This window comes from Cervus canadensis, chromosome 10, assembly GCF_019320065.1.
Source record: "Cervus canadensis isolate Bull #8, Minnesota chromosome 10, ASM1932006v1, whole genome shotgun sequence".
NCBI classification, from domain to species: Eukaryota; Metazoa; Chordata; class Mammalia; order Artiodactyla; family Cervidae; genus Cervus; species Cervus canadensis.
This window is the reverse complement of record NC_057395.1, coordinates 45,164,453-45,192,300: the sequence shown is the minus strand read 5'-3', so window position 1 is coordinate 45,192,300 and position 27,848 is coordinate 45,164,453. Positions and strand designations below refer to the sequence as shown.

At 41.7% G+C, this 27,848-nt stretch overlaps 2 protein-coding genes across 4 annotated transcripts in view; both read right to left on the bottom strand.

The window, feature by feature from the left end:
• The window catches only part of LOC122447958 (dihydrodiol dehydrogenase 3-like), a 28,199-nt gene extending 8,924 nt beyond the window's left edge, over positions 1-19,275 (bottom strand). Inside the window, exons 1-6 of one of the 2 annotated variants that reach the window (XM_043478753.1) lie at positions 19,119-19,275; positions 18,010-18,184; positions 14,844-15,011; positions 13,652-13,768; positions 12,166-12,243; positions 11,620-11,742 (exon numbers count right to left, since the gene is read on the bottom strand). In XM_043478753.1, coding sequence (XP_043334688.1) covers positions 11,620-11,742; positions 12,166-12,243; positions 13,652-13,768; positions 14,844-15,011; positions 18,010-18,102 — 579 coding nt within the window. In that variant the 5' untranslated portion in view covers positions 18,103-18,184; positions 19,119-19,275. The remainder of the gene's footprint in view (positions 1-11,619; positions 11,743-12,165; positions 12,244-13,651; positions 13,769-14,843; positions 15,012-18,009; positions 18,185-19,118) is intronic. The other variant, XM_043478754.1, reaches the window with a different exon arrangement.
• A 2,032-nt stretch (positions 19,276-21,307) lies between these two features.
• LOC122447959 (dihydrodiol dehydrogenase 3) overlaps positions 21,308-27,848 on the bottom strand; it is a 26,205-nt gene continuing 19,664 nt past the window's right edge. For both annotated transcript variants that reach the window (XR_006271463.1, XR_006271464.1), the window contains exon 10: positions 21,308-21,765. The gene's annotated coding sequence lies outside the window, so the exon portion shown is untranslated. The remainder of the gene's footprint in view (positions 21,766-27,848) is intronic.

Here is a 27,848-nt window from a genome sequence, read left to right as displayed (position 1 = left end):
TGTAATACACCACATTAACAAATTGAAAGATAAAAAACATATGATTATCTCAATAGATGCAGAAAAAGCCTTTGGCAAAATTCAACACTCATTTATGATTAAAATTCTCCAGAAAGCAGGAATAGAAGGAACATACCTCAACATAATAAAAGCTATATATGACAAACCCACAGCAAGCATCACCCTCAATGGTGAAAAATTGAAGGCATTTCCCCTGAAATCAGGACCAAGACAAGGGTGCCCACTCTCACCACTACTATTCAACATAGTGTTGGAAGTTCTGGCCAACAGCAATCAGAGCGAAAAGAAGTAAAAGGATCCAGGTAGGAATAGAAGAAGTGAAACTCTCACTGTTTGCAAGATTACAGGATCCTCTACATAGAAAACCCTAAAGACTCTACCAGAAAATTACTAGAGCTAATCAATGAATATAGTAAAGTTGCAGGATATAAAATTAACACACAGAAATCCCTTGCATTCCTATATACTAACAATGAAAAACAGAAAGAGAAATTAAGGAAACAATACCATTCACCATTGCAACAAAAAGAATAAAATACTTAGGAGTATATCTACCTAAAGAAACAAAGGACCTATACATAGAAAACTATAAAACACTGATGAAAGAAATCAAAGAGGACACAAACAGATGGAGAAACATACCGTGTTCATGGATTGGAAAAATCAATATTGTCAAAATGGCTATTCTACCCAAAGCAGTCTATAGATTCAATGCATCCCTATCAGCTACCGAACGGTATTTTTCACAGAACTAGAACAAATACTTTCACAATTTGTATGGAAATACAAAAAACCTCGAGTAGCCAAAGTAATCTTGAGAAAGAAGAATGGAACTGGAGGAATCAACCTGCCTGACTTCAGGCTCTACTACAAAGCCACAGTCATCAGGACAGTATGGTACTGGCACAAAGACAGAAATATAGATCAATGGAACAGAATAGAAAGCCCAGAGATAAATCCACGAACCTATGGACACCTTATCTTTGACAAAGGAGGCAAGGATATACAATGGAAAAAAGACAACCTCTTTAACAAGTGGTGCTGGGAAAACTGGTCAACCACTTGTAAAAGAATGAAACTAGAACACTTTCTAACACCATACACAAAAATAAACTCAAAATGGATTAAAGATCTAAATGTAAGACCAGAAACTATAAAACTCCTAGAGGAGAACATAGGCAAAACACTCTCCGACATAAATCACAGCAAGATCCTCTATGACCCACCTCCCAGAATATGGAAATAAAAGCAAAAACTAAACAAATGGACCTAATGAAACTTAAAAGCTTTTGCACTACAAAGGAAACTATAATAAGGTGAAAAGACAGCCCTCAGATTGGGAGAAAATAATAGCAAATGAAGCAACAGACAAAGGATTAATCTCAAAAATATACAAGCAACTCCTGCAGCTCAATTCCAGAAAAATAAATGACCCAATCAAAAAATGGGCCAAAGAACTAAACAGACATTTCTCCAAAGAAGACATACAGATGGCTAACAAACACATGAAAAGATGCTCAACATCACTCATTATCAGAGAAATGCAAATCAAAACCACAATGAGGTACCATTACACGCCAGTCAGGATGGCTGCTATCCAAAAGTCTACAAGCAATAAATGCTGGAGAGGGTGTGGAGAAAAGGGAACCCTCTTACACTGTTGGTGGGAATGCAAACTAGTACAGCCGCTATGGAAAACAGTGTGGAGATTTCTTAAAAAACTGGAAATAGAACTGCCATATGACCCAGCAATCCCACTTCTGGGCATACACACTGAGAAAACCAGATCTGAAAGAGACACGTGCACCCCAATGTTCATCGCAGCACTGTTTATAATAGCCAGGACATGGAAGCAACCTAGATGCCCATCAGCAGATGAATGGATAAGGAAGCTGTGGTACATATACACAATGGAATATTACTCAGCCATTAAAAATAATTCATTTGAATCAGTCCTAAGGAGATGGATGAAACTGGAGCCCCTTATACAGAGTGAAGTAATCCGGAAAGATAAAGAACATTACAGCATACTAACACATATATGTGGAATATAGAAAGATGGTAACGATAACCCTATATGCAAAACAGAAAAAGAGACACAGAAGTACAGAACAGACTTTTGAACTCTGTGGGCGAATGTGAGGGTGGGATATCTCAAAAGAACAGCATGTATACTATCTATGGTGAAACAGATCACCAGCCCAGGTGGGATGCATGAGACACGTGCTCGGGCCTGGTGCACTGGGAAGACCCAGAGTAATCGGGTGGAGAGGGAGGTGGGATGGGGGAATCGGGATGCGGAATACGTGTAAATCTATGGCTGATTCATATCAATGTATGACAAAACCCACTGAAATGTTGTGAAGTAATTAGCCTCCAACTAATCAAAAAAAAAAAATGGAAAATAATGAAAAACATTCCAATGAAATAGTTAATTCAGTTGAAAGTCCTCAATGGATTCTCAACCATTACATGAAAACTTGGGGGAAATCAAACTTCCCCTGATGATAGTTATCATTCAACAGATGACTAGATAATTTCAACAGGGAAAATACACATTTCCAAATAAAATATCTAGCTAATAATTACTTTTCACGAAGAACTAATGTACTGTCACTCACAGTGGGACAACTTGTCACCATGCACTTCCTACCCGGGTTCATTTAGAGACAAAGCATGCAACTAACATTTTCTTGTCAAAATATTTAACCTTAATGTTTCCAGGAGTTCAGATTTAACTACTAATTTACATAATCTAGGATTACAGAAACAAGTTAATTAGCATCACAAAATAACAATAATAAATACAATATAGTTGTCAAAACCTTGCCTGTATATCTTGGTAACACAATGATTGAGTGACCATTTTACATTAAAAGAGCTTAAGATGACTCAAAAGGACATGTGAACCACAATCAGACCCTGGTGAGCAAAATATTGTTGCAGCCTGGCACAGCAGAGACCAGAACCTGCCCCGTGGCTTGAGGGTGTGGCAAACTGTGCCCTCGTGATTGTGCTAGTAAGCATGCTGAATGGACAGACTTGGGGCTGGGCATGCTCTCTGCTCTGCTTCACTGCTGGCCCCTGCATGCATCCCCGTGGAAACAAAACAAATGTTCCTGATCAACAGCAGAGCCTCAACTTTACTTCCTGTTTATGGTGCGCTGATCAAACTCTCCAGTATAGCTATTTCCTAGTGATCTCATGTGACTTCTGCCCATAAAAGTGCGGGCTGAAAGAAGCCCTCTTGTCTTCCTGCCATGGAGAGCAGGAGGGCCCCCTGATCCCCCATTTGCAAGTTAGATGTGTCTGTCTTTTCATTACGCGCTCACCCCTGGTTCAGGTCTTTCTTGCCCTCTGTGCTGGACATGGCAGGGGGCCCCTGAATAGGGACCTGAAGTTGGGAAGGTTTCCCCCCAGGGAAAATACTCAAAGTGAAGACAGTGAGCTATAGATGAGATGCCTGGATCGCGACCAGGCCCTCAAACTCTAAGGGTGGGAAGTCCCTTGTTGTCTAAGTCAGGATTATCTGTGGGGAAGGATTTGAGAAACATGAGCTGAGAAACACCATCTCCAGCTTTTGAGGCACCTTCTCTGGACTGCAGGAGTGCAGGTGAAAGAGGAGCCATCGACACAATTGCTAAGAGAGATGGTTAAACATAATCTTTGGTTTCTGGAAGAAGGCACTCTAGATATTGAAAATTGGGATCCAGTGGGAGAAAATTTGAAAACAGCATACAGGAAAGGAGATCGCATACCCATGACTGTATTTGCCACCTGGGGGCTAGTGCAATCAGTCCTATACCCTTGACAGACTGAGAAATAATGTGAGAAGACAGTGTCCCCAGACATTTTGTTAACCCTTCCGCCACTTTGCCACCCAAGCTCAAGGACAATTTTCCACCACCGCCAGCTCCACTGTGTCCAGAAATGTCTCGGGAGGATAAGCCGCTGACATGGTTTCAGCAGGCCATGGCCTCTGACCTTCCTATGGGTGCTTTAGACATTGAGGAACATCTTGCTTTCCTTATCAATTACAGGCCCAACCCCAATAATCCCACTCAGGTTATTGCAACCCATGAAACTTTTGACATCAGGTTTCAAAGGAACTAAATCTAGTGTTAGACTGAATGGTGTCAATTCTCTGTATACATACAGGGAAGCTGTTGGAAATTTGCTTGCATGGGAGATGCTCTCCTTATGATGTTAAAATGCTAGCCAAAACAGCTTTACATGGTCCCCCAGTTTACAGATTTTTACCTCTTGTACTGAGTTGTGCCAAGAGCTAGCCTGTACTAATTTGGCCAATAGATAATCTTACTTTTCAAATGCTCATAGGCACAGGGCAGTATATCAGTCCAACAGCCCAATTGACTTATGAAGGTATACTGGTGGGAGCATATGTACAGATTGCAAAATTCTGCTGAAGCAAGAGCAGACAGTATGAGAACCCAGTGAGCCTACCAGTTCATTTGTTATAATATTACAGAGACCCAGAAAAGACTTCGCTGAATCTGTAGACCAGCTCTCATCTGCTGTCAACCATCAAATTAATAGTCCTACAGCAGAGGACATTTTGTTAAAACAGTTAGCCTATAAAAATGCCAGTAAAGATTGCAAGGCCACCGTTAACACTATTCGTCAAGATGGCAGCCTTGCTGATTTTGTTCAAGAGTGTCGGGATCGCGTAGAGAGGGAGGTGGGAGGGGGGATCGGGATGGGGAATACATGTAAATCCATGGCTGATTCATGTCAATGTATGACAAAAACCACTAAAATATTGTAAAGTAATTAGCCTCCCACTAATAAAAATAAATGGAAAAAAAAAAAAAAGAGTGTCAAAATGTTGGTACACAGGCTCACAAACCAAGCAAGCTAGCCCAAGCAATTTCTGCTGCCCCTAACACCTATAATCCTGTCACCAGAGGAGAACAAGGATTTGGGAGCACAGGTGACCAAGTAGTGTGCTTTACTCAACAAATATTCTCAAATCAGCCCACATGTAAGGCTAAAATCCAAGGAAAAATGTTCTCTGAACTCTTAGATCCTGGGGCTGACATTTCCATCATTACTTCTCCTCAATGGCCAGCTGATTGGCCCTTGACTGAACCCCAGGAAAAGATAATCAGGCTCGGGGGAAACTCAACAATTTGCTCGAAGTTCAACAGTTCTTCCTTGCCTAGGGCCCAACAAACAACTTACTCAGTTCCAACCTTTTATTGCAGACATTCTCTGTAATTTATGGGGCAGAGATCTGCTTGCCCATTGGCACCTAGTCCTCTCCAATGAGGAAAAGGCAGATCATATGATGGCAAGGATGGGATGCCAACCAGCAAAACAGCTATGAAAGAATTTATAGGGAGAACTTCTCCTTTATCTGTTCAGCCAAAACTGGACAGAAAAGGGCTAGTTGAGGGCCATTAAAGTTTCTCTGGGCTTCCTTTATAGCTCAGTTGGTAAAGAATCTGCCTGCAGTGCAGAAGACCCAGGTTCAATTCCTGGGTCAGGAAGATACCCCAGAGAAGGAAATGGCAACCCACTGCAGTTTTCTTGCCTGGAGAACCCCATGGACAGAGGAGTCTGGCAGGCTACAGTCCATTGGGGTCACAAGAGTCAGACATGACTTAGTGACTAAACCACCACCAAAGTTTCTCTGCCACCACATGCCACACCTCTAACATGGGTTACATATAAACCTGTCTGGGTGGATCAATGGCCTCTAGCAAGGGAGAACCTTCTACATTTACAAGACTTGGTAGAAGAACAGTTTCAAGCAGGACACATAGAGGAGAGTACTAGTCCTTGGAATACTCCAGTTCTCACAGTCCATAAAAAATAGGGCAAATGGAGGCTGCTTCATGAACTTCGAGCTATTAATGCAGTAATGCAAACCTTGGGGATCTTGCAGCCTGAACTCCCATCCCCTTCGGCCATACCTCAGAATTGGCCAATTATAGTTCTGGATATTAAAGATTGTTTTTATACAATCCCCTTAGCCCCACAAGACAAAGAAAAATTTGCATTTTTGGTACCCAATATTAACCAACAAGCCCCCATGAAACAGTCCCAGTGAAAAATGTTGCCTCAAGGGATGATGAGCCTACAAGTCTACAAGACGGTGAAGTAGAAGGACATGTGCCCATCTTCTCCTGTGAGAACTCCAAAATTACAACTCACTGCTGAACAACTATCAACAGGATAATGTTGGATCCCACCAAAAAGAGATACCCCACATCCAAGGGCAAAGGAGAAGCCCCAGCAAGACAGTAGGAGGGGCAAAATCACATTTAGAATCAAACCTCGTACCCTCCAGAGACCTCAGACGGCTCAAACAAACCTTGTGAGCACCAGGACACAGAGACCCCACAGAGACTGAGCCAGAACTGTGTTTGAGTATCTCCTGCAGAGGTATGGACCAACAGTGACCTGCCATACTGCTCAGTCAGTCTCTCCCATTAGGAAGTTTCCATAAGCCTCTTATCCTTATCCATCAGAGGACAGACAGATGAAAACCACAATAACAGAAAACTAACCAAACTGACCACATGGACCATAGCCTTGTATAAATAACTCAATAAAACTATGAGCCATGCCATGTAGGGCCACCCAAGATGGACAGGTCATGGTGGAGAGTTCTGACAAAACATGATTTGCTAGAGAAGGGAATGGCAAACCACTTCAGTATTCTTGCCTTGAGAACCCCATGAAAAGGCAAAAAGATAGGACACTGAAAGATGAACTCTCCAGGTCGGTAGGTGCCCAATTTGCTACTGGAGATCAGTGGAGAAATAACTCCAGAAAAAATGAAAAGGCAGAGCCAATGCAAAAGCAACGCCCAGTTGTGGATGTCACTGGTGATGGAAGCAAAGTCCGTTGCTGTAAAGAACAATATTGTGTAGGAACCTGGAATGTTAGGTCCATGAATCAAGGCAAATCAGAAGTAGTCAAGCAGGAGATGGCAATAGTGAACATCAACGTCTTAGGAATCATGACTGGATTGGATAGGTGGACTGGATGGACTGGAATGGCTGAATTTAACTCAAATGAGCGTTAATTATATCTCCTACTGTGGGCAAGAATCCCTTAGAAGAAATGGAGTAGCCATCATAGTCACCAAAAGAGTCTGAAATGCAGTACTTGGACGCAATCTCAAAAACAACAGAATGATCTCTGTGGTGTGTGCTCCTCGGTTCTTTGTCTCGTCACAACAAAGATTTGGAGTGACGGACATTAAAGCCCCCTCAGCAGGTCACAGCTCTTGGGTCTTGAAGAGACCGTGTTATAGCTCTCAGGTCTCGAATGGACCGTGTTATAGCTCTAGGAGAATCAGTGTTACCGCTCAGTGTTACAGCTCTATTTTATTTAGAAGATAGCAGGAAAATCCATCTTCGAGATGTGAGGGCACGTTGATCCAAAGATGCAAAGAGAAGAGCACCCCATTTTGTGGGAGAGAGAGAGAGTGTACACACGCGTGGGAGAGAGAGAGAGGGAGACAGCACCCTTTGGCTCCTCTTTTTATATGGTTTTTTCTTCCCCCTGGGCCTGCTGTATGGAAATTGGACTTGGGCAGAAGTGCTGTTCTACTTGAAGTCCTCACTCCGCTCCTGGGACCTCCTTTTGACCGTCCTCTGTTCTATTTTCACGGGCTTTTCCCTTCCTTGTCGTTTAGCCACCGCGATTTTGGACTCCTTTTCCCTATTCTAACTACCTAACAATAGCAAACACCCTCTTCCAACAACACAAGGGAAGACTCTACACATGGACATGACCAGATGATCAATACCAAAATCAGATTGATTATATTCTTTGCAGCCAAAGATGGAGAAGCTCTATGCAGTCAGCAAAAACAAGACTGGGAGCTGATTGTGGCTCAGATCATGAACTCCTTATTGCCAAATTCAGACTTAAGTTGAAGAAAATAGGGAAAACTACTAGACCATTTGGATGATTCAAATCAAATCCCTTATGATTATACAGTGGAAGTGAGACATAGATTGAAAGGATTAGATCTGATAGACAGAGTGCCTGAAAAACTAAGGACAGAGGTTCATGACATTGTGAAAGAGACAGTGATCAAGACCATCCCTAATAAAAAGAAATACAAAAAGGCAAAATGGTTGTCTAAGGAGGCCTTACAAATAGCTATGAAAAGAAGAGACATGAAAGGCAAAGGAGAAAGGAAAGATATACCCATTTGAATGCAGAGTTCCAAAGAATGGCAAGGAGAGATAAGAAAGCCTCCCTCAGTGATGAATGCAAAGAAACAGAGGAAAACCATAGAAGGGGAAAGAGTAGAGATCTCTTCAAGAAAATTACAGATACTGAGAGGGTAACAGGCAGGAAGGCCCGGGGCCTCCAAATGGAGGAAATAGGTTGCAAGTGTCAGACATTTTTATCTCTCATAAGTGGCAGGAGGAAACTAACAATATTTTCTTCCCTTCTCTATACAAATTTAAAAAGGTTTCTCTTAAAATACTGTGTTGCCATAATGACACCTGGTTTCACCTGAAGTTAACTATTCTCAAACCATAAGTTAACCAATGCATTTTTCTTATGGAAATGTTCATCTTAAGCTATGTTCATGTACTATGCATTTACCCCAGATTCTATCTTCAAGTCCGTTCTGCCTAATAGCTCAGAACCTACTTGACAAACAATTATGTTATACTCAGACATTGTTCCCCTAATCTATGTAAATGAAACTATTTGTATGGTAATCTGCCCATCTACAAGATTCAAGTTAGTGGTTTTATGGCCCAGGATGACTTCTCTGGTGCCAAGATTATCCCAAAATAATCTTATGGATGAGGGGTCTGGTGCCATTCTGAGTTATAAGACATTCCTTTCTTTCATTAACAAACTGCTAGTGACTATATAACATCCAGCTGAAGACTAGAAGGAGTGGGGTACTGTTTCTATCCCCTTCTGATGCCTATGTCAGAAGCTTTCTCTATCTCCTTTATACTTTATTAAAACTTTATTACACAAAAGTACTGAACAATCAAGCCTCCTCTCTGGCCCCGGATTGAATTCTTCTCCTCCGGAGGTCAAGAATCCCAGCATCTTTTCGTGGTTCAGCAACAACCCTTCAATACCAAGGGAACATTTCATGCAAAGATGGCCTCAATAAAGGACAGAAATTGTATGGACCTAACAGAAGCAGAAGATATAAAGAAGAGGTGGCAAGGATACACAGAAGAATTATACAGAAAAGATCTTCATGACCCAGATAATCTTGATGGTGTGATTGCTCACCTAGAGCCAGACATCCTGGAATGGGAAGTCAAGTGGGCCTTAGGAAGTATCACTAGGAACAAACCTAGTGGAAGTGTTGGGAATTCCAGTTGAGCTCTTTCAAATCCTAAAAGATGATGCTGTGAAAGTGCTGCACTCAGTATGCCAGCAAACTGGGAAAACACAGCGGTGGCCACCAAACTGGAAAAGATCAGTTTTCATTCCAGCCCCAATGAAAGGCAATACCAAAGAATGCTCAAACTACCACACAATTGCACTCATCTCACACGCTAGTAAAGTAATGTTCAAAATTCTCCAAGCCAGGCTTCAACAGAATGTGAACGGTGAACATCCAGATATTCAAGCTACATTTAGAAAAGGCAGAGGAAACAGAGATCAAATTGGCAACATCTGCTGGATCATTGAAAAAGCAAGAGAGTTCCAGAAAAACATCTATTTCTGCTTTATTGACTATGCCAAAGCCTTTGACTGTGTGGATCACAACAAACTGGAAAATTTTGCAAGAAATGGGAATACGAGACCACCTTATCTGCCTCCTGAGAAATCTGTATGTAGGTTAAGAAGCAATAGTTAGAACCGGATATGAAACAACAGGAAAGGAAAGTGAAACCACTCAGTCATGTCCAACTCTTTGTGACCCTATGGACTGTAGTCTACCAGGCTCCTCCATCCATGGGATTTTCCAGGTAAGGGTACTGCAGTGGGTTGCCATTTCTAACTCCAGGGGATCTTCCCGACCCAGGAATTGAACCCAGGTCTCCTACATTGCGGCAGATGCCTTACCGTCTGAGCCATCAGGGAAGCATGGAACCACAGACAAGTTCCAAATGGGAAATGAATAAATCAATGCTGTATATTTTCACCCTGCTTATTTAACTTATATGCAAAGTACATCTTGTGAAATGCCTGGATGGATGAAACACATGCTGGAATCAAGATTGCTTAGAGAAATATCAATAGCCTCAGATATGCAGATGACACCACCCTTATGGCAGAAAGTGAAGATGAACTAAGAGCCTCTTGATGAAAGTGAAACAGAGTGAACATTTGGTTTAAAATTCTACATTCAAAAAATGAAAATAATGGCATCCAGTCCCATCACTTCATGATAAATAGATGGGAAACAATGGAAACAGTGAGAGACTTTATTTATGGGGGATCCAGAATCATTACAAATGGTGACTGCAGCCATGAAATTAAGAGATGATTGCTCCTTGGAAGAAAAACCATGACCAACCTAGAAAGCATATTAAAAAGCAGACATGTTACTTTGCCGACAAAGGAATGTCTAGTCAAAGCTATGGTTTTTCCAGTAGTCATGTATGGATGTGAGTGTTGGACCATAGAGAAAACAGAGTGCTGAAGAATTGATGCTTTTGAACTGTGGTGTTGGAGAAGACTCTTGAGAGCCATTTGGACTGCAAGGAGATCCAACCAGTCAATCTTAAAGAAAATCATCCTGAATGATCATTGGAAGGACTGATGCTGAGGATGAAACTCCAATAATTTGGCGACCTGATGCAAAGAACTGACGCTTTGGAAAAGACCCTGATGCTGGGAGAGATTGAAGGCAGGAGGAAAAAGGGACAACAGAGGATGAGATTGTTGGATGGCCTCAACGACTCAATGGACTTGAGTTTAAATAAGCTCTGGCAGTTGGTGATGGACAGGGAGGCCTGGCATGCTGCAGTCCATGGGGTTGCAAAGAGTCAGACATAACTAAGCGACTGAATTGAACTGAACTGAAATCACACGGTCTGCTCTAATTCCTGAGTAACTCTTTTATCAACTGTTAGGATCAACATAAGCATTTACTTCATGCTCTAACCTGAGTGACTTTCATCGTCTCCAGCACATTTCTCTGTACTGTTGAAGCTGGGACACCAAGACTAAGGATTTAGGCATCTAAACCCCACACAAACCATTAACACCTGTCTCACTTGGTTTTTCTCTGTATTTACTTTCCATTCCATGTTTTCATGGTCTTCCTTCCTGTACACAGTTTCATCCGAGCACATTCACACCTGATTTCTGGTCATGCTTTCAGCTCAGGGAAATGCCTCCTTCCTCTAAGTTCTGGAGGAATTTCACCTCCTTCACCTCTATTATATTCCCTCAGTCCCCACCACAATTGAGCAGGAAGCCATCCCCAACTTTTCCACCCAGAGTTTATCAAAGATATTGTTACAGATTTTATTCACATGGACCAGACACAGGCTCAGCTGTGTAGAATCCTCTGTTCACAAAGGTCGGATGAACAGGGGGGAGGGACAGACAGACATCAGGTTCCAATGTAAGAAGGAGGTTCTGAAGAGCAGGAGGGAGAGGAGCTGAGCTTCTCACCTGGTTGCAGACGGGCTTGTACTTGAGCCCTGGCTTGTTCAGGATCTTCTCCAGCTGCTTGTGGTTGAAGTTGGACACCCCGATGGACTTGGTCAGCCCTGCATCCTTACACTTCTCCAGGGCCTAGGAGGGAGGGTTAGTGAGCAGTCACTTGGAAATGGCAATATAGCAATAAGAAATGCTGAAAAATCGCTAAGAGGGTCTCTGGTCAAGAATTAGCATTGCTTAGCAAGAAGATAAAAGGGAAGAAGGTCATGACACAAGAAGAAGAAGTAGCATCTCATCCTTAGAAAACCCTGGAGAAGACAATCACATGGAAGGAAAGAGATGCCTGTCTACACTGTCCCAAATTCTCCATTTCATTCCTCTCTGTGAACATTTCAGCAATGGTCCCCTCCCCACAACCCCAGCATCCCAGCCCTTAGATTCATGAACTGCTGAGTCTGATGGTCCACAGCCCATTCTCACAGGTGGAAGAAATGGATGTGAGAAAGAAATGGTCCACTCTCCTGGCTCCTTCCCTGGTTCTCTCCTCCCCAGACTCACCTCCCATGTGTGACAGAGATTCACTGAGTCAAATATTGGTTTTCCATTTTCATCTGTTGGCAGAATTGCCTCACCTGGCTGGAATAGAAGCAGTCATTTCAGAGATGTCACCAAATAATTTCTCCACATTTAGCCAACCTGCCAGGCACATCTGGGACTAGGATGCTAAACCTCTGTGAGGTTCCATTACATTCTGCATACTAATATTTGCAAAGTGATTTGCAAATGGAGTTAACAGCAATGCCTTTAGGAGACAGTTTTCCATTAATCTCTTATACATACTATATATTTTTAAAGATGTAATTTTCTTACATTCTCATGGGAACTGTCAGTGCCTTAAGTGAATTTTTTTCTGCCCCTTATACTTTCCTCTTGCAAAATGCCTCTATTGTTCAGGGAGTGACAGTAAATTATGCCTTACTGCTGGCATAAAAATTGCAATCTTGACCTGGACTAAATATAAAAATTCCTTTTCACTCTGAACATCTGATAGCTTCAGGGCATACACATGAACCAGTAAGCTTCTCTTTAGGCTGATAAGCTATGTGGAATATGCAGACATACTCTCAAATATTCTGGACTATGAGGCTTGAACAGATCAACGTCATTCTGCCACCCATGGAAAATGCTGAGATAAAGCAAACCAAGAGTGTTGTCATTATAAGGAATAGGAAAACAGATATTTTTGTCAAATATTATGAATCCTTAAATCTATGTAGATGGGAATTACCATCTACATAGTCCAATACACTCTTTGGCAAAGGATGACTTGAGTAGAATTCTGTATTCTAAAAGTGAGTTTTGCATAATAGACTTTGTTCTTGTTACTTTGTTTTGGCTGTGCCATGGGTTTGCTGTATCTTAGTTCCCTGAATAGAAATTGAACCCACTGCCCCAAAATACCCTGACTCAGCAATGAAAGCACACAGTCCTAACCAATGAAGCAACTGGAAAATTCCCCTCCGCATAATACAGTTCTTAACGGCTAAGTACAGTCTGCAAAGGTCACTGTGAACACAGGCGACAGTGGAGGCAAGGTCTCCCGAGTCCTGAGAAGACTGTGAGGTTTAGATCCACCCAAAAGGACACCACCAAATCCATGAAACATGAAAGGATGAGAGATGAAATGGCCTCATCCTGTACAGATGTGAGGCTGTGTCAGTGCTCAGCACTCCACACTGAACTCTGTAGTGAGATCCGCAGACTCTGAGTCCTAATCAGCGTCATGCACAGAACTTGCCTCTTTCTACTTCCTCAAGATTTTGAGGCAGAGACACTCAGATTATTTAACTCATTTCTATTGGAGGCAGGTAAGAGACTCAAAGAACCTCCCCAAAATGATGATGACAAATGATTATTTACGGGATTCTACTCTAGTGTAATCATTCCTTCAAACCTACTAAGAAAAATCTTGTCAACCATCAATGCAAGTTATAGACATTCTGACCCAAGAAATTAAACAGAACTGATCACACAAATCACCTACCACCAGAGCCACTGGATGATGAATAATATAGAGATCGACATATTCCAGTTGAAGATCTTTCAGTGACTTTTCCAAGGCTGGTCGGACCAACTCTGGTCGAAGGAAAGTGGACCAAACCTGCAGAGATTAAACAAAGGAAGCTGTGGAAACGATTGCTGTATGTAATTGTGTTTGTCTTCTTTCACTTAATAATTAGGCATTATTATTCATTAGAAAGAGATGACCATGGGAAAAACCATTCCATTTCTTCTTGAGTTCCGTTCTTTATCTAACCTAGCCATGTAAATTTCATTATTTGATTGAATTTGTCATCAGTATATCTTTCACAATGGAATGAAATGAATCAAGATATAAATAATTTTATCAAATAATTACCATGCACATCAACTGAATTATGCTTGATAGAGTGTAAAAGCACAAACTTAGTCTATTTTGATCAAACAATCCATCTTCTCAAAGTTAATTACTATCTTGTTTACATAACTGTAGGGAAAATTGCTTTGAACACATTAATGTGAGAAGAACATAATTCAAGACACTTTGGCTAGATTTTGTGTAAAGTAAAAAGTGCCTCTCAAATGCTCTTTTTGTTGGAGCTGAGAACTGAGATTCAGAATGTGAAGAAATTCAAGAAGCCTCCCAGAGGATAAGAAAAGCTATAATCTGCTCCCAGGTTCTCTGATTCATTAAGTAAATATAGTATAGTTTTGGCCACTCAGTTGCATCTGACTCTTTGGGACCCCTGGAGTGTAGCCCACGAGGCTCATTTGCCCATTGGATTCCCAGGCAAGAATACTGAAATGGGTAGCCATTTCGCTCTCCAGTGGATCTTCCCGACCCAGGGATTGAACTCATGTCTCCCGCATTTCAGACAGATTCTTAACCATCTGAGCCACCAGGGAAGCCCTGATTTTTTAGCCCATACTAAACCACATTGCTCTGCTCTAGGTTCAAAGAAGCAAAGTGACTTTAATTTAAAATTAAAATTTGAACACAGCAATGATGAGAAAGTTATAATTACACTCTTTGAGAGGGCACAGTGAGAGGAGAAGGATACTAGATTTAAGTTACAAATATGTGTGGAAAAGGGGGTACCAATAAGCACTGTACAGCAAACTACTGGTCCTATGATGCAATTGTCATCTGCCCCAGTCACTTGCACACACGTGCACACACACAACACACACAGCACCTTTGAAGTGTAGAATATGTCTTCTCTCTTCACAGTGCCATCTGCAATCTTGCTTCGAATGGCCTGGCCAACTTGCTCTTCATTTTGGTACAAATGAGCACAGTCAATATGGCGAAATCCAACCTCTATAGCAAATTTGGTGACCTCCAGAGCTTCACTCTTAGGAACCTATGTAAGCAAGAAAAGCAGTTGTTGAATATTCACATGATTAAGAGATTGCCAAGAGAGAAGCTTGATCTTACTAAGAACCAACATTTCTTCATGACTTTGTTCAGCTCTGTATGTGTGGTGATGGACCCATGACAGTTTCCCTGAACGTTCCTGGTCAGTGATTAAATGGGCACCCAGGAACCCTTCAACCCCAGATGATCAGTGGTTGATCACAGGCATCAGAAGACCCCCCAAGTCCACCACCAGTTTTAGTGATTTGCTGGAAGAACCCAAAGGACTCAGAATAAACTTGTAGTCATGGATAGGATTTATATTGTGAGACGTCTGAAGCAAAATCAACAAAGGTACAAGATGAATGATAAAAACATCAAGACTGGACTGTACCCCATGAGCCTCCTGTCCATGGGGTTCCCAGGCAAGAATATTGGAGTGGGTTGCCAGTTCCCTCCCCAGGGAATCTTCCCAACCCAGGGATCAAAGTAAGGTCTCCCACGTTTCAGGCAGATTCTTTACCATCTGAGCCACCAGGGAAGCCCTGATTCATTACCCTGCATTAAATCACACTGCTCTGGTCTAGGTTCAGGAAGTAAAGTGATTTAATTTAAAATTAAAATTTGAACACACCAGTGATGAGAAAGTTATGATCATTCACTTTGGGGAGGGGTATGGTGAGAGGAGACATGTACTAGATTTAAGATACAAATATGTGGGGGGAAAAGAGGTACCAATAAGCACCATTCACCAAACTACTGATCCTATTACCTAACGGTGGTATCAATAAACATCTATGGCAAATAGATGAGGGTACAATTGAAACAGTGACAGACTTTATTTTCTTGGGCTCCAAGATCACTGCAGTTGGTGACTGCAGCCATGAAGACATAAAAGATGCTTGTCCCTTGGAAGAAAAGCTAGGACTAAACTAGACAACATATGAAAAAACAGAGAAATTACTTTGCCAACAAAGGACTGTCTAGTCAAAAGTATGGTTTTTCCAATATCACGTATGGATGTGAGAATTGGACCATAAAGAAAGCTGAGCATCAAAGAACTGATGCTTTTGAACTGTGATGTTGCAGAAGATTCTTGAAGGTCCCTTGGACTGCAAGGAGATCAAACCAGTTAATCCTAAAGGAAATCAGTCCTGAATATTCATTGGAAAGACTGATGCTGAAGTTCCAATTTTTGGCCACCTGATGTGAAGAACTGACTCGTTGGAAAAGACCCTGATGTTGGGAAAGATTGAAGGCAGGAGGAGAAGGGGATGACAGAGGACAAGATAATGGATGGCATCACCGACTCGATAGACAGGAGTTAGAGCAGGCTCTAACAGATGGGTGACGAACAGGGACGACTGGCGTGCTGCAGTCCATGGGGTCACAAAGAGTTTGGACATGACTGAGCAACTGAACTGAACTGAAATGCATCAAGAAACCATGTGAAAGCTTCTAAGACCTGTGTCTACCAGTACATCACACAGAAAACGCCAAAGGAAAACTGTATCTATTCAATCTGTACAAAGTGTTGTTCTCCTGTAACTATCTATTGCTAATGATTAACACAATTAAGCTAGTTAACAGATCCTTCATCTCACATAGCTAACTTTGGGGAGTGTTTGTGAGAATACTTAATATCTATTCTCTTATAAAATTTCAAAATATAACCGGTTATATTAAGTATAGTCACCATGCTGTACATCAGGTCTCCAGACATTCATCGCATTACAAAAGGTCTGGACCTTTGACCAACATCTTCCCATTTTTCCCAACCTTGTCCCCAGCTTCTGGCCACCATTCCTCTACACTCTGCTTCTATGAGTTCAATTTTTTAGATTCTACCTATGAAGAGACCATGCAGTATTTGTCTTTCTATTTCTGGTTTATTTCACTTTGCTTACTATTCTCCAGGTTCATCTGTATGTTTGCAAATGGTGGAATTAACTTCCCTTTTCAAGCTGAATAATATTTCAATATGTTTCTGCAATTCAGGATCTTTATGTTTCAAGGGGGTAGATGGTTGGTCCAAGTTCCCCCTGTTGGGTCTAGTCTTGGTTTTCCTGATGATTGCATGCCTTGTGGTATGTACTGAGGAATGAACCAGTGAGCTCAGTACTAGGCTGGACCCTTCCCTCCGCTCATCACATTTTGCAAAGTGAACAATCGCTGTCTTTTGTCTGCAAAACATCTCTGAATATTTTCTTCTATTCTATAAATTAGAAAAGTGAGATTCAAAGTTTAAAGACCAGTCCCTTGTCACAACTACATACTCTAAAGACAAGATGGACAGCAAATTTTCTGGCTTCCAGTCTAGAGACTTGTCCACTGGTCCATCTCATGCCCAAGGACTGAAAACTATACTCTAATAAAAAGACACTACAAAACCCAAGGATAGAGTACAAAGGCTGACCTGTAAGATTGTAGCCTATCGCCTCAAATGATACTATAGTTCCCATAAGGAAAAGTTTCCAAGCAGAAACAGAATCACAAGGCAAAGCATAGCTGCTGTGTGTCGCCTGGACTGAGCAAGTATCCCCCAGTAGAAAAGCAAGTCGCTCCCATTAGATTTCAGTCACCTTATCTTCAGAACCTTCCACCTCAAACACTGCTCTGGGTCAAACACTACTTTGGAAGGAGGGAAGAGTTCTGGAATGAAATATACGGAGAAACCCCACCATTGCAATTGCCCTCAAAGCCAAACAGCTGACAGTCAGTGTTCTCGACAGCCGAGTCTCACTTCTTCTGCTAAGCTGTGAAAGAGGTGGAAACTGGAGGGGAACTGAGAGAAATCTGCAGGTGAGCACAGCTTCAGACCCTGATGCAGAGTGGAGACTGGATGCTCTCTCCCCTTTCACAGGGCATGGTTCTAGCCTGGTTAGTGGAACAACAAGATCCTCCCAGAGTCACACAGGAGCTCAGTGCTTGACAGACCAAGTTCTCTTCCATTCATGTTACCTCCACTTACTATTTATATCTCAACCCCAAATCACTACTCTTACCTCTGGAGGTGCGAAAGTGCCGAATCCCAGAACAGGAATGAAGTGGCCATCATTAAGCTTCACTTTCTTCTGGTTTTGGGGATCCATTGCCATTTCTCTGACTAAGCAGGTTCTGATTTTTCCCTTCTGTCTTCACAATTGATAAACACCAGGATGGTCACGCCCCAGCTGCACTCTCCAATGTTAGCAGATACATTGTAGGAGGGGCAAGGTGAAACCAATACCCAGGGCATAAGAAGAGGATTGAAGCCAATTAACTTGTTTGCTTCTTTATTGATGCAATCTTAAATTATATAATGATGAGATTGAACAATTATTGACCAAATGTTAGACTAGAAACTTCCATACAATTTTTTTTCATTTTCCCAATATTAAGTTTAATATTTATCAAACATCAATTGAAAAAATTTAACTCTTTTACCATACATACATTCACAGAACCACAGAATCGAAGGGAATGATTAATAAACATTTTACAAAATATTATTTCTTAATAGAGAAAATTAAAGGAAAATAAAATTGCCTTTTTACTTTTCCCGCCAGCATAATTATGTTGCTATCCAGACCCAACAGTGTTGAGATTCTGAAAAGAATATCAAAACCCCACACATTCTGACAAAGTGTTTATTGGAGATTAATTATTAATAGTTTTTGGATACCATGTGCAGTGTGCAAACAGACCCTTACAGGGGTTAATCCTTTGACTTAGTTACATAACTTTTAGAAAGATACCATAATGGAAATGATAACGAGTTCATGTACTTTACTATCTTGCTCAATGGTTAGTCATAAATGAAGAACCAGTACACAAGTTAAACTGTAACAAATATGGAAAGAGTTAGGGAGATCAAGATACATTGATACAATGGGGTGTTGTGAAGTCAAATAAAATTTAACACCTGGAGTGATGTCAGCAAAATGGTGAGCTAGGAAGTGTTGAGTTCTCCCTTAGAAATGCAAGAAAACAATCAGAAACCAGATGAAAAACCTCATAGGAGCCCTGAAATCAGTCAAACAGTCAAAATCTATAGGAACACGTTGAACACACAATCAGGAAAATCCCAGAACTGAGAGGAAGGACATTTTATTGTGTTTTTTCTCACACTTACCTCTCCCCTGACTTGAACAGTGAAGTCTTGATCTATAAGAATTCCCAGCTGCCTCCAGCAAACCAGACTGATCAGTAAAACCTTAATGCAGTGTTCCAACCTGTTTGGGGGCTGCCCAAAGACTGTTATCTGTTTCACCTAAACCTAGGCTTAAACTGAAGAACAGCTGGAATAGCTCATTACTGTTGCAGGGGAGACTATTTATATGGTGCCAGGGACAAGGAAGTAAGGGTGGAGGCATAGACTAGAGCATATAAAGCCCTGAGTAGAACTGGGGTATGGATTTTGGAGATAGAGGGCATTTTAAAACAGCCATACATTCAGGGGAATCAAAGAGGCATACCTCCTCCAGGCAAGATGCTGACTCACTCAGATATGAACTGAGTGCCCTTAGCTTGACTGTTGGGCTAATCCCAGGACTAAAGCATGCCAAGTTAACTAGTGAAGGCCAGTCAGGACATGGCACAAATCTGCAAAGACTGGGTATTTTGCACTTGTTTCAGGTGCCCAATTGTGAACACACTCACTCCCCACACACATAAACCTCAATATGCAGCAAAGACTCACACATACATGACACAAATATGGAACTCTTAGAAGAAAAACTAGAAGAGAAGCTTGATGACACTAGATTTGGATATGTCACCAAAGCACAGGCAACCAAAGAAAAAACAGGTAAATCAGTATTCATCAAAACTCAAAATGTTTTTGCATGAAGGAAATTTAATACAAAGGTTGTGAAAAGTCAATCCACGGAATGGGAAAAAAAACTGCAAATCACATTTATGATAAAGCTTAATGGAGTGGAACTTCCTGGAAACACCCTAAAACTTTATCTCAAATCACTTGGCTCAACTGCCAAATTCTCTTGGTGACCTTTACACCTCAATGCTTTCAGTTTAGTTCAGTTCAGTCAATCAGTCATTTCTGATTCTTTGTGATCCCATGGACGGCAGCACACCTGTCTTCCCTGTCCATCATCAACTCCCAGAGTTTACTCAAACTCATGTCCATCGAGTTGGTGATGCCATCCAACCACCTTGTCCTCTGTCATCCCCATCTCCCCCCGCCTTCAATCTTTCCCAGCATCAGAGTGTTTTCAAATGAGTCAATTCTTCACATCGGGTGGCCAAATTATAGGAGTTTTAGCTTCAACATCAGTCCTTCCAATGAATATTTACTAAAGGATTGATTTCCTTTAGTATGGACTGGTTGGATCTCCTTGCTGTCTATTTCCATAATTAATCTTTTGATTATCCCTGCCTATTGAAGAAAAATGTATAGCTTTTATATTTCTTCACTCATTCTGAGTTTGTGTTGACTACCACCATTTCTCTTCCCTACTGAATTCAAAGCACTTTCTAACAGCATTTGGATTTATACCTTGAACTAGTGTTTTTATAACTTGAACTAGTTTTTATACCTTGAACTAGTGTTTACACCTAGTCCTAGTGTTTCCCAACCAGCAGACATGACATGGTAGAAATTGTGATAGTCTTTATATGAACAGCTGACACCCAGGAATGGAAACACATTGTTCCACAAACATCACAACAAGCACTCTGATGTATTCACTCCCCACCCTCTAGTGGCCACCTCTGTTTCTCTTCTGTTTCTCTTTGACTCCAGTTTTCTACACCGTGCATCCCAAACCATAGTAACTGTGGGGACAGGATGATGGTAAGCTCCAGGTGACAGTGGCCCAGGTGCTTTGGTCACGTCCCCTGGTTCCTGTTTCTGTTTCCTCCCCTCCACATCTCAGAACCACCACCTGTTCTTCTTCATCTTGTTATTCTTGCACTTACCGGATCTCAGAGTTTGAGTAAACTTGAAAGCCAGTCACAATCAGAGGATAAGTATGATCAGATCACAACAGGAATAAAGTGCTACACCATGAAGCATTTTTATTATAGAAGGAGCTGATAATAATATAAAAGAAATCTCAGATTCTCAAGGACGTGTTCAAGGAGCTCTTCTTCAGTTCAGTTCAGTTCAGCCCCTCAGTTGTGTCTGACTCTTTGCGACCCCATTGACCACAGCCCACCATGATTCCCTGTCCATTACCAACTCCTGGAGCTTACTTAAACTCATGTCCATAGAGTCGGTGATGCCATCCAACCATCTTATTCTCTGTCGTCCCCTTCTCCTCCTGCCTTTACAGAATAAATGTGATCAGATCACAACAGGAATAAAGTGTTACATCCATAAACATCTTTATTATAGAAGGGGTTGATAATAGTGTATAAGAAATGCTCAGATTCGCAAGCAAACATTCAAAGATCTCTTCTTAGGTGATGTGCATTTCAACATCTGCTGGGTGTTCATTTACTCCGTCTTCAATGAGAACAATTTCTTCATGTCCTGGAGCAAGCACAACTATTGTTCTTGGTCTGATAACTAGAAAATTCTGCTCAATACAGTGTTCGTGATTTCCACCCACAAATTCAGATGAATAAGAAGAAAATACAGTTATTCCTTCTTCTTGGAAGATCTTGATCTTTCTTGGAAAATTGTAGCTGAAGAACATACTCTGGTTTAGATACAGAGCAAAGACTTGGGAGTACCCCCATCTTCAGGGACTAGCTTCACAGAGACACCCATTGTCCCAAGTCCTCAGGTCCAGCTGCCTGCATGGTGGTCAGCCCAGCTACAGAGGGAAAAGAGAGGATTACTGCTTCGAGGTCTCAATGTCTAATTATTGATACAAAACAGAAACAAGAAAAAAGTCTTAATACAATCGCCTAACAATGTGTGGCTAGAAGACAACTTCGGACCGTGCTGGGAGAAAAGATCCCATATCAGGTCACAGAAAGTCTCTCTCAAACAGTATCTGGAAGCTTTCATGTGTGAATTTTGGCACTCACAGTAGAAACATACCAAGGAATACTGCTCAAATATACAGAAATTCAGGGTCATTCATCTTATTATTTGGTCACAAACTTTTTAAGTTGCTTTCAGTCAAGTCTGTGTTCATCATCTCTAAAGCATCTTTAGTTTCCCTTTTGGAGATGAACCCTGACCTGATGGATACACAACACATTTAAGGTACACAACACATCTAGTGGATCCAAGGGGGACACCACTTTACTCACCATCCAGGTAACACTAGATTCACTGTCACATGTACACAGACATGGTTTTGGCAAAATGATGCAAAACTGCTCTTGCAATTCTTGTTCAGTTCCAGGGTCAAAGACACAAAGCCTGCCCCTATTAAGTAAAGCTCACTCATCCATTCCCTATAGCCAAGAACTATGCAACATTTTCTTTTCTTATGCATTAATTTTTTTAAGTTGGAGGAAAATTGCTTTACAACGTTGTTTATGTTTCTGCCATACAACAAAGCGATTCAGTAACAACCATATTTTCTTAATTGATAAGATTTGAACTTATATCAACCCCTGCTTGATTTCTATGTTTACTTAGCAATTAGAAGAGTCAGAATGCAGTATGACTGGAGCAAAGGTTAGAACACAAGAATGGTTAGACAATAGTGCATTGCCTTGGGGATGTTAGATTCTTTATGAAGAAAGAAGCAGGTAATGACTCATAAACTACACCTGTTAGGTGTTATTAGATGTCGCCAAAGAAAAAACCATAAATGACTCAAACTCTAAAAGGTCTTCCCAATGGGAGAAAGGGATATTTAGGGGTTTGGTATGGACACATACACTGCAATGCTTAAAAGGAATAACTGACAAGGACCTACGGTATAGCACAGGGAACTCTGCTTTATATTATGTGGCAGCCTGCATAAGAGAAGTTTTGGGGGGAAATGGATACAAGAATATATATGGCTGAGTCCCTTTGCTATCTGCTTGAAATCATCACAACATTGTCAATTGGAAATACTCTAATATAAAATAAAAAGTTAAAAAATAAAATAAATCAATAAAAGGATCCTCCCAAATATATGTCTACAGAATAGCTGCATTCAACTTACTTCTGAAAGTTTTATAAAAATGCAAATTCCTGGGCCCACCCAGGAATACAGGAGAAAACAAAGAGGAAGTCGGTCTAGCTCCCTGTCAGTAAAAGTCCAGTTTGTGGATTTGGCTGCAGGGTGGACTTGAACTGAAGAAGACAGAAATGGGAGGGAACCATGTTCCGCACCACCAAGGACCCCTCCAGCAAGGAATTGATTCCCTTTTCCTTTCATTTATGTCCATAAATACACTCTGGTTGACTCTGCTCTTAAAATATATCCCTATTCTAATAACTTCTGACCACGTTTACTGATCGCTCATTCCATGGTCCAGGTCAATATTATCTCTCACCTGAAGTTTTGTAGAGCCCTAAAAGAGGATTCTTTTTCCTCCTTTTGTACCCCACAATGTAACACCTGTGCTTAGTTACTCAGTTGCATCTGACCCTTTTCCACCCTATGGGCTGTAGCCTGCCAGGATCTTCTGTCCATGGATATTCCAGGCAAGAATACTAGAATGGGTTGCCATTTCCTCCTCCAGGAATTTTTCCTGACCCAGGCATTGAACTCCATCTCCTGTGTGTCCTGCATTGGCAGGCAGATTCTTTACTACTGTGTCACCTGGGAGGCCCACCAGAACTTATTCCATATCCCCCATATGACATAAAACATAGAAATGATATTTTGGAAAGCACTAACCTTGGAGAACCTATGTGAAGGTGCATGGAAGAATTATAAATGCATGCAAGAATGTATTATGTGCCAGAATAGTAGGGACTGAAATGCAAATGCTTTTATTCCCTCAGGGAAGTCATTAAGATTAAAAGCCAATAGTCAGGTTATCGTGACTTGGAGGCAAATTTTATAGCTGTTTGGAAAAAAAGCAGAACCTCTTTTTTCTTAAAAAGACCAGTTGAGATACCCTGAGCAAGGTCCAGATAGAGTGGATATGCCTTAGATCTACAAAAAAGGAAAAGAAAAAATACACACACACACACTGACCTTCCACTTAGGTTTCCTAGCTTATCATAGAATCAGGAAATCATAGAACATAAGAACTGGAAGACATGATTCGGCTATCTTAGTTATCAATCTCATATATAATAGTTCCACCAAGGTTTATCAAATATTTGCATGACAGAGCTAATGAGATACTCTCTTTCATTGCTATAGAACTTACTCTGATCATCTGGGAAGCCTTGTATTATGATGAAAAAAACACAGATTTTGGAAGCCCAATCAGTTCAGTTCAGTGGCTTAGTCATGTCCAACTCTTTGCAACCCCATGGACTGCAGCATGCAGCACCGTAATAGCTGGAGTGATTTTTTTTTTTTTTTTTTTTAACTTCTGCTCATGTAACTACCCTCCTCGAAACCTGAAATATTGTTGTCTGTTTCTCTAAGCCTGAAGTCCATTCAAAAGCCTACAGGACACAGACCCCCTAGCCCCACTGGCTTTCTGACCTCATCTTCAGCTCCTGTCTCCCTCCCTCACTAAACTCCACCCACATCAACCAACTTGCTGGCCCTTAAATGAGACGGAAGCCCTATTCCTGGACTTAGGTTTTCTGTTCTGTGCCCCACGTGTCCATTGTTTGCCTTCACTTTTGCTCAAGCGCATCCATCTCAGTGACATCTCTTCTAACTATCTTGTAAGAGCACCCAACCCTCCCATCTCCCAGCATGACCCATTCCCCTCCCTGCTTTCTTTCTCTCCATATCACTGTTAGAATTCACGACGGATATAAGATTTTAACCTGACTTTCAGGCCTTCAATTCACCTTGCCCCGGCTTCACGAATGCTGGCAAAAGACAGAATGTTTATCACCCACAATATATGCCATAGCCAATGTAAGAATATCATTCTTCAGCTTTGCTGAGACATAGTTGACATGTCTCAGTGTGTAGTCTTAAAGGTTACCATTTAATCTGATGTACATATATATTGTGAATATGTTCACCACAGCAAGGTTCATCCTAGACTCCTTATTTCTAAAAGTTGAAGTGGTGGGACCAGGTGACACCTAAGCAGGCCATGGGTTGGACTATAGGAGGAAAAGTTTAAGTCTAGGGGCCCCGGACAAACTGCACTAAGCACTCAGCATGCCTGCCCTTTCTCTGGATGGAGATGTTTTCTTCATAATACTGGACAGTAAACACACCCTCCATTTCTCTGGAGGGTGCCACTGTGTATGTTGCAAGGCTGTTCTTTGTACAAATAAGAATTAGTATGGCAAGAAGGATAGTCAGTGCCTCTGCAATCAGGTGTCAGAAATGCAAGATTCTGTGGACAGTCATCTCCCAAAGGGCATTGATCCATTTGTAACAGCTAAAGACTTGTGATTTCATTCGTCATCCTCACCCTCCACTAGACTGTCACCTCAAGACACTTCTTACTTTCATTTCATTCTTGTCTGCTTTATGTATTGACAAGACACTCTCTTATTAAAAGTGTTTGATAAAGTTCTGTTGAGTAAATCAATGAATGAATGAAGAACTCATCAAATGCTGACCATGCGATAACAAGATGGCAGAGGAGTAGGTTGACGTGGAGTACATCTCTCTCCATGGATACATCAGGGATACACCTTCAGACACAGAAGTGCATGCAGAACAACAGCTGAGAGTGGACAGGAGGACCTGACCAGTGGAAAAGAATATATAGAACCACACAAAAGTCAGTAAGACATAGGAACTAGGGGGGAAAACAGGAGTATTAGTAGGACTGGACCTGCACTTGGTGGGTGGGGGAACTGAAGCAGGTGTCTGATCCCCCCAGCAGGGCAATTATCTGAGTCAGAGGAGAAACATTTAAGTCTGAGAGTGAAACAGCTGATCTGTGACAGCCTAAATGGAATGAGAATCAGACAGTCCTTGCCACAGCCATATATACGCTGGGCAGGAATGAGGGTCTCCTGGAAGGGACAGTGGCTGGGAGCAGGAGTTTAGTGATTGTGGAGCAATCTCAGTGAGAGAGCTGCTGTTGACTGTCGAGAGACAGACAGATTGAGCGTATGTGAGGGAGGAGATTGTCTTGGGAAATGTCTGTGGAGGAAAACCTGGCAGCCATGGAAGCAAGGCAATACTGCTGAGGCACGCATAAGGGGTGGAGCCACCACCATAGCCTCTCTCTCTCCCCACACACCAGCATCGGCAGATGAACAGCAGAGAGGCTGGCCCTTCAAACCCCTGGAACACTGAACTACAGAGTAGGACCCATGATGCCCCTTTAAGTGCCTGATGTGTCCAACAACAAAGAAGGACCCCAGGCAAGGGAGCCCTCTATGTGCCTGAATGGGCAGAGCTATGGACAAAGACTAGCCAAAGAGGTCTTCTGATCGCCAGCTACAAGAGGCTCGATAAAAGACCCTGATAGGGCCATAACTCCTGCCACAGAGGCAATCCATGTCCCTGCACACTTGGTGCCACTGGGGTCCCTGCAAGTCAAGCAGTTGCACCACCTTCACACTCAACCCTCACTGTGGTAGAGCTGCCCCAGGCAAAAAAAAAAAAAAAAATTCTTGTGTTTATGCACACAGGCTCGCTTCAGTCCTGTCTGACTCTTTGCGACCCTGTGGACTTGGCCTGCTAGGCTTCTCTGTCAGACAGGGGGTTCTCCAGGCAAGAATACTGGAGTGTATTGGCCAACACTGGTTGCCATACCTTTCTAGAGCACTTTATTTTCTACTACCCTAGACACCAACTCCCCTGAGTACCTGGTGCTGCCAGAACCCCTGCAACCCATGCAGCTGCACCACAACCACACCTGGCCTTCACAGGGGCAAACCCAAGCCCTCCAGGGCAGCCTCAGGAGCTAAACCCCAGTGGACGGCCCACATGTAGAGGTGGAAATAAAACCACAATTGAAACCCAGGGACAGTGTGGCTAAGGAAGAAGACTCAGCACCTTCCCACCAGCTGTACAAGCTGCAGATTAAGTCCACATGATCAACTAAGCAGACTCTGTGTCTGTGGAATACATAAAAGGCCACTGAGAGATCCCACAAAAGAAAACGCACTAGCTCTGATAGCTGTGGACATTGGAGGCAAGAACACACAGGAGTAGGACCAGATTAGAATCTGAGCAGCCACCACAGCAGGTCCAGAGATCAGTACAGTGATGGAGAGCATCCTAGGGAGGTGAGGTGGACTGTGATTTCCAGCAAGGGGAAGGATTCTGACAGCAGTGACTCAAGAAAAGCATTTATTATTCTTATTTTTTACTTGTTCTGTAGATTCTTTTGGATTTTCTTTGTTTTCCTTTTTTGCCCCCTGTGTTATAGTTGTCAATTTTATTGTCACTAAGAAATTTAATTAAACTTTTGAGCTTTTTTTTTCCCTTTTTCCTCAGTCACATTTTTTTATTGTTGTCATAAACCTTTACCTCTATGTTGGGCTTTTGCAGTTCTGTGGAGCATTCCTCTTTTATTTTCTTTTCTCTTTTTTAAATTTTAATGTTTAGTTTTTTAAACCTATTATTATTTTTTCTACATTTATTCCTTTGTTTCCTTTTCCTACTGTTCTTCTCCCCTTTCAGTTAATCTTTAATGTATAAAAATCTTCTTTATCTACTTCTGTTTAACTTTGCATATCTAGTCTTTCTTCCTTTTCTTTCTCTCCTTTCCTCTCAACATATTTGTTAGTTTTATTTTCATTGCTTTATTCCCCAATTGACACCTTGCTTAGTTTTGTTTTACAGTTTGTGCTTGAATTAGTTTTGTTCTGGTAGATATAATTTTTGGTTTCCTTTGTTCACCGGTCAATCTATTGTACTTAATTTTTGTTGGACTGTTTTGATTTTGCTTA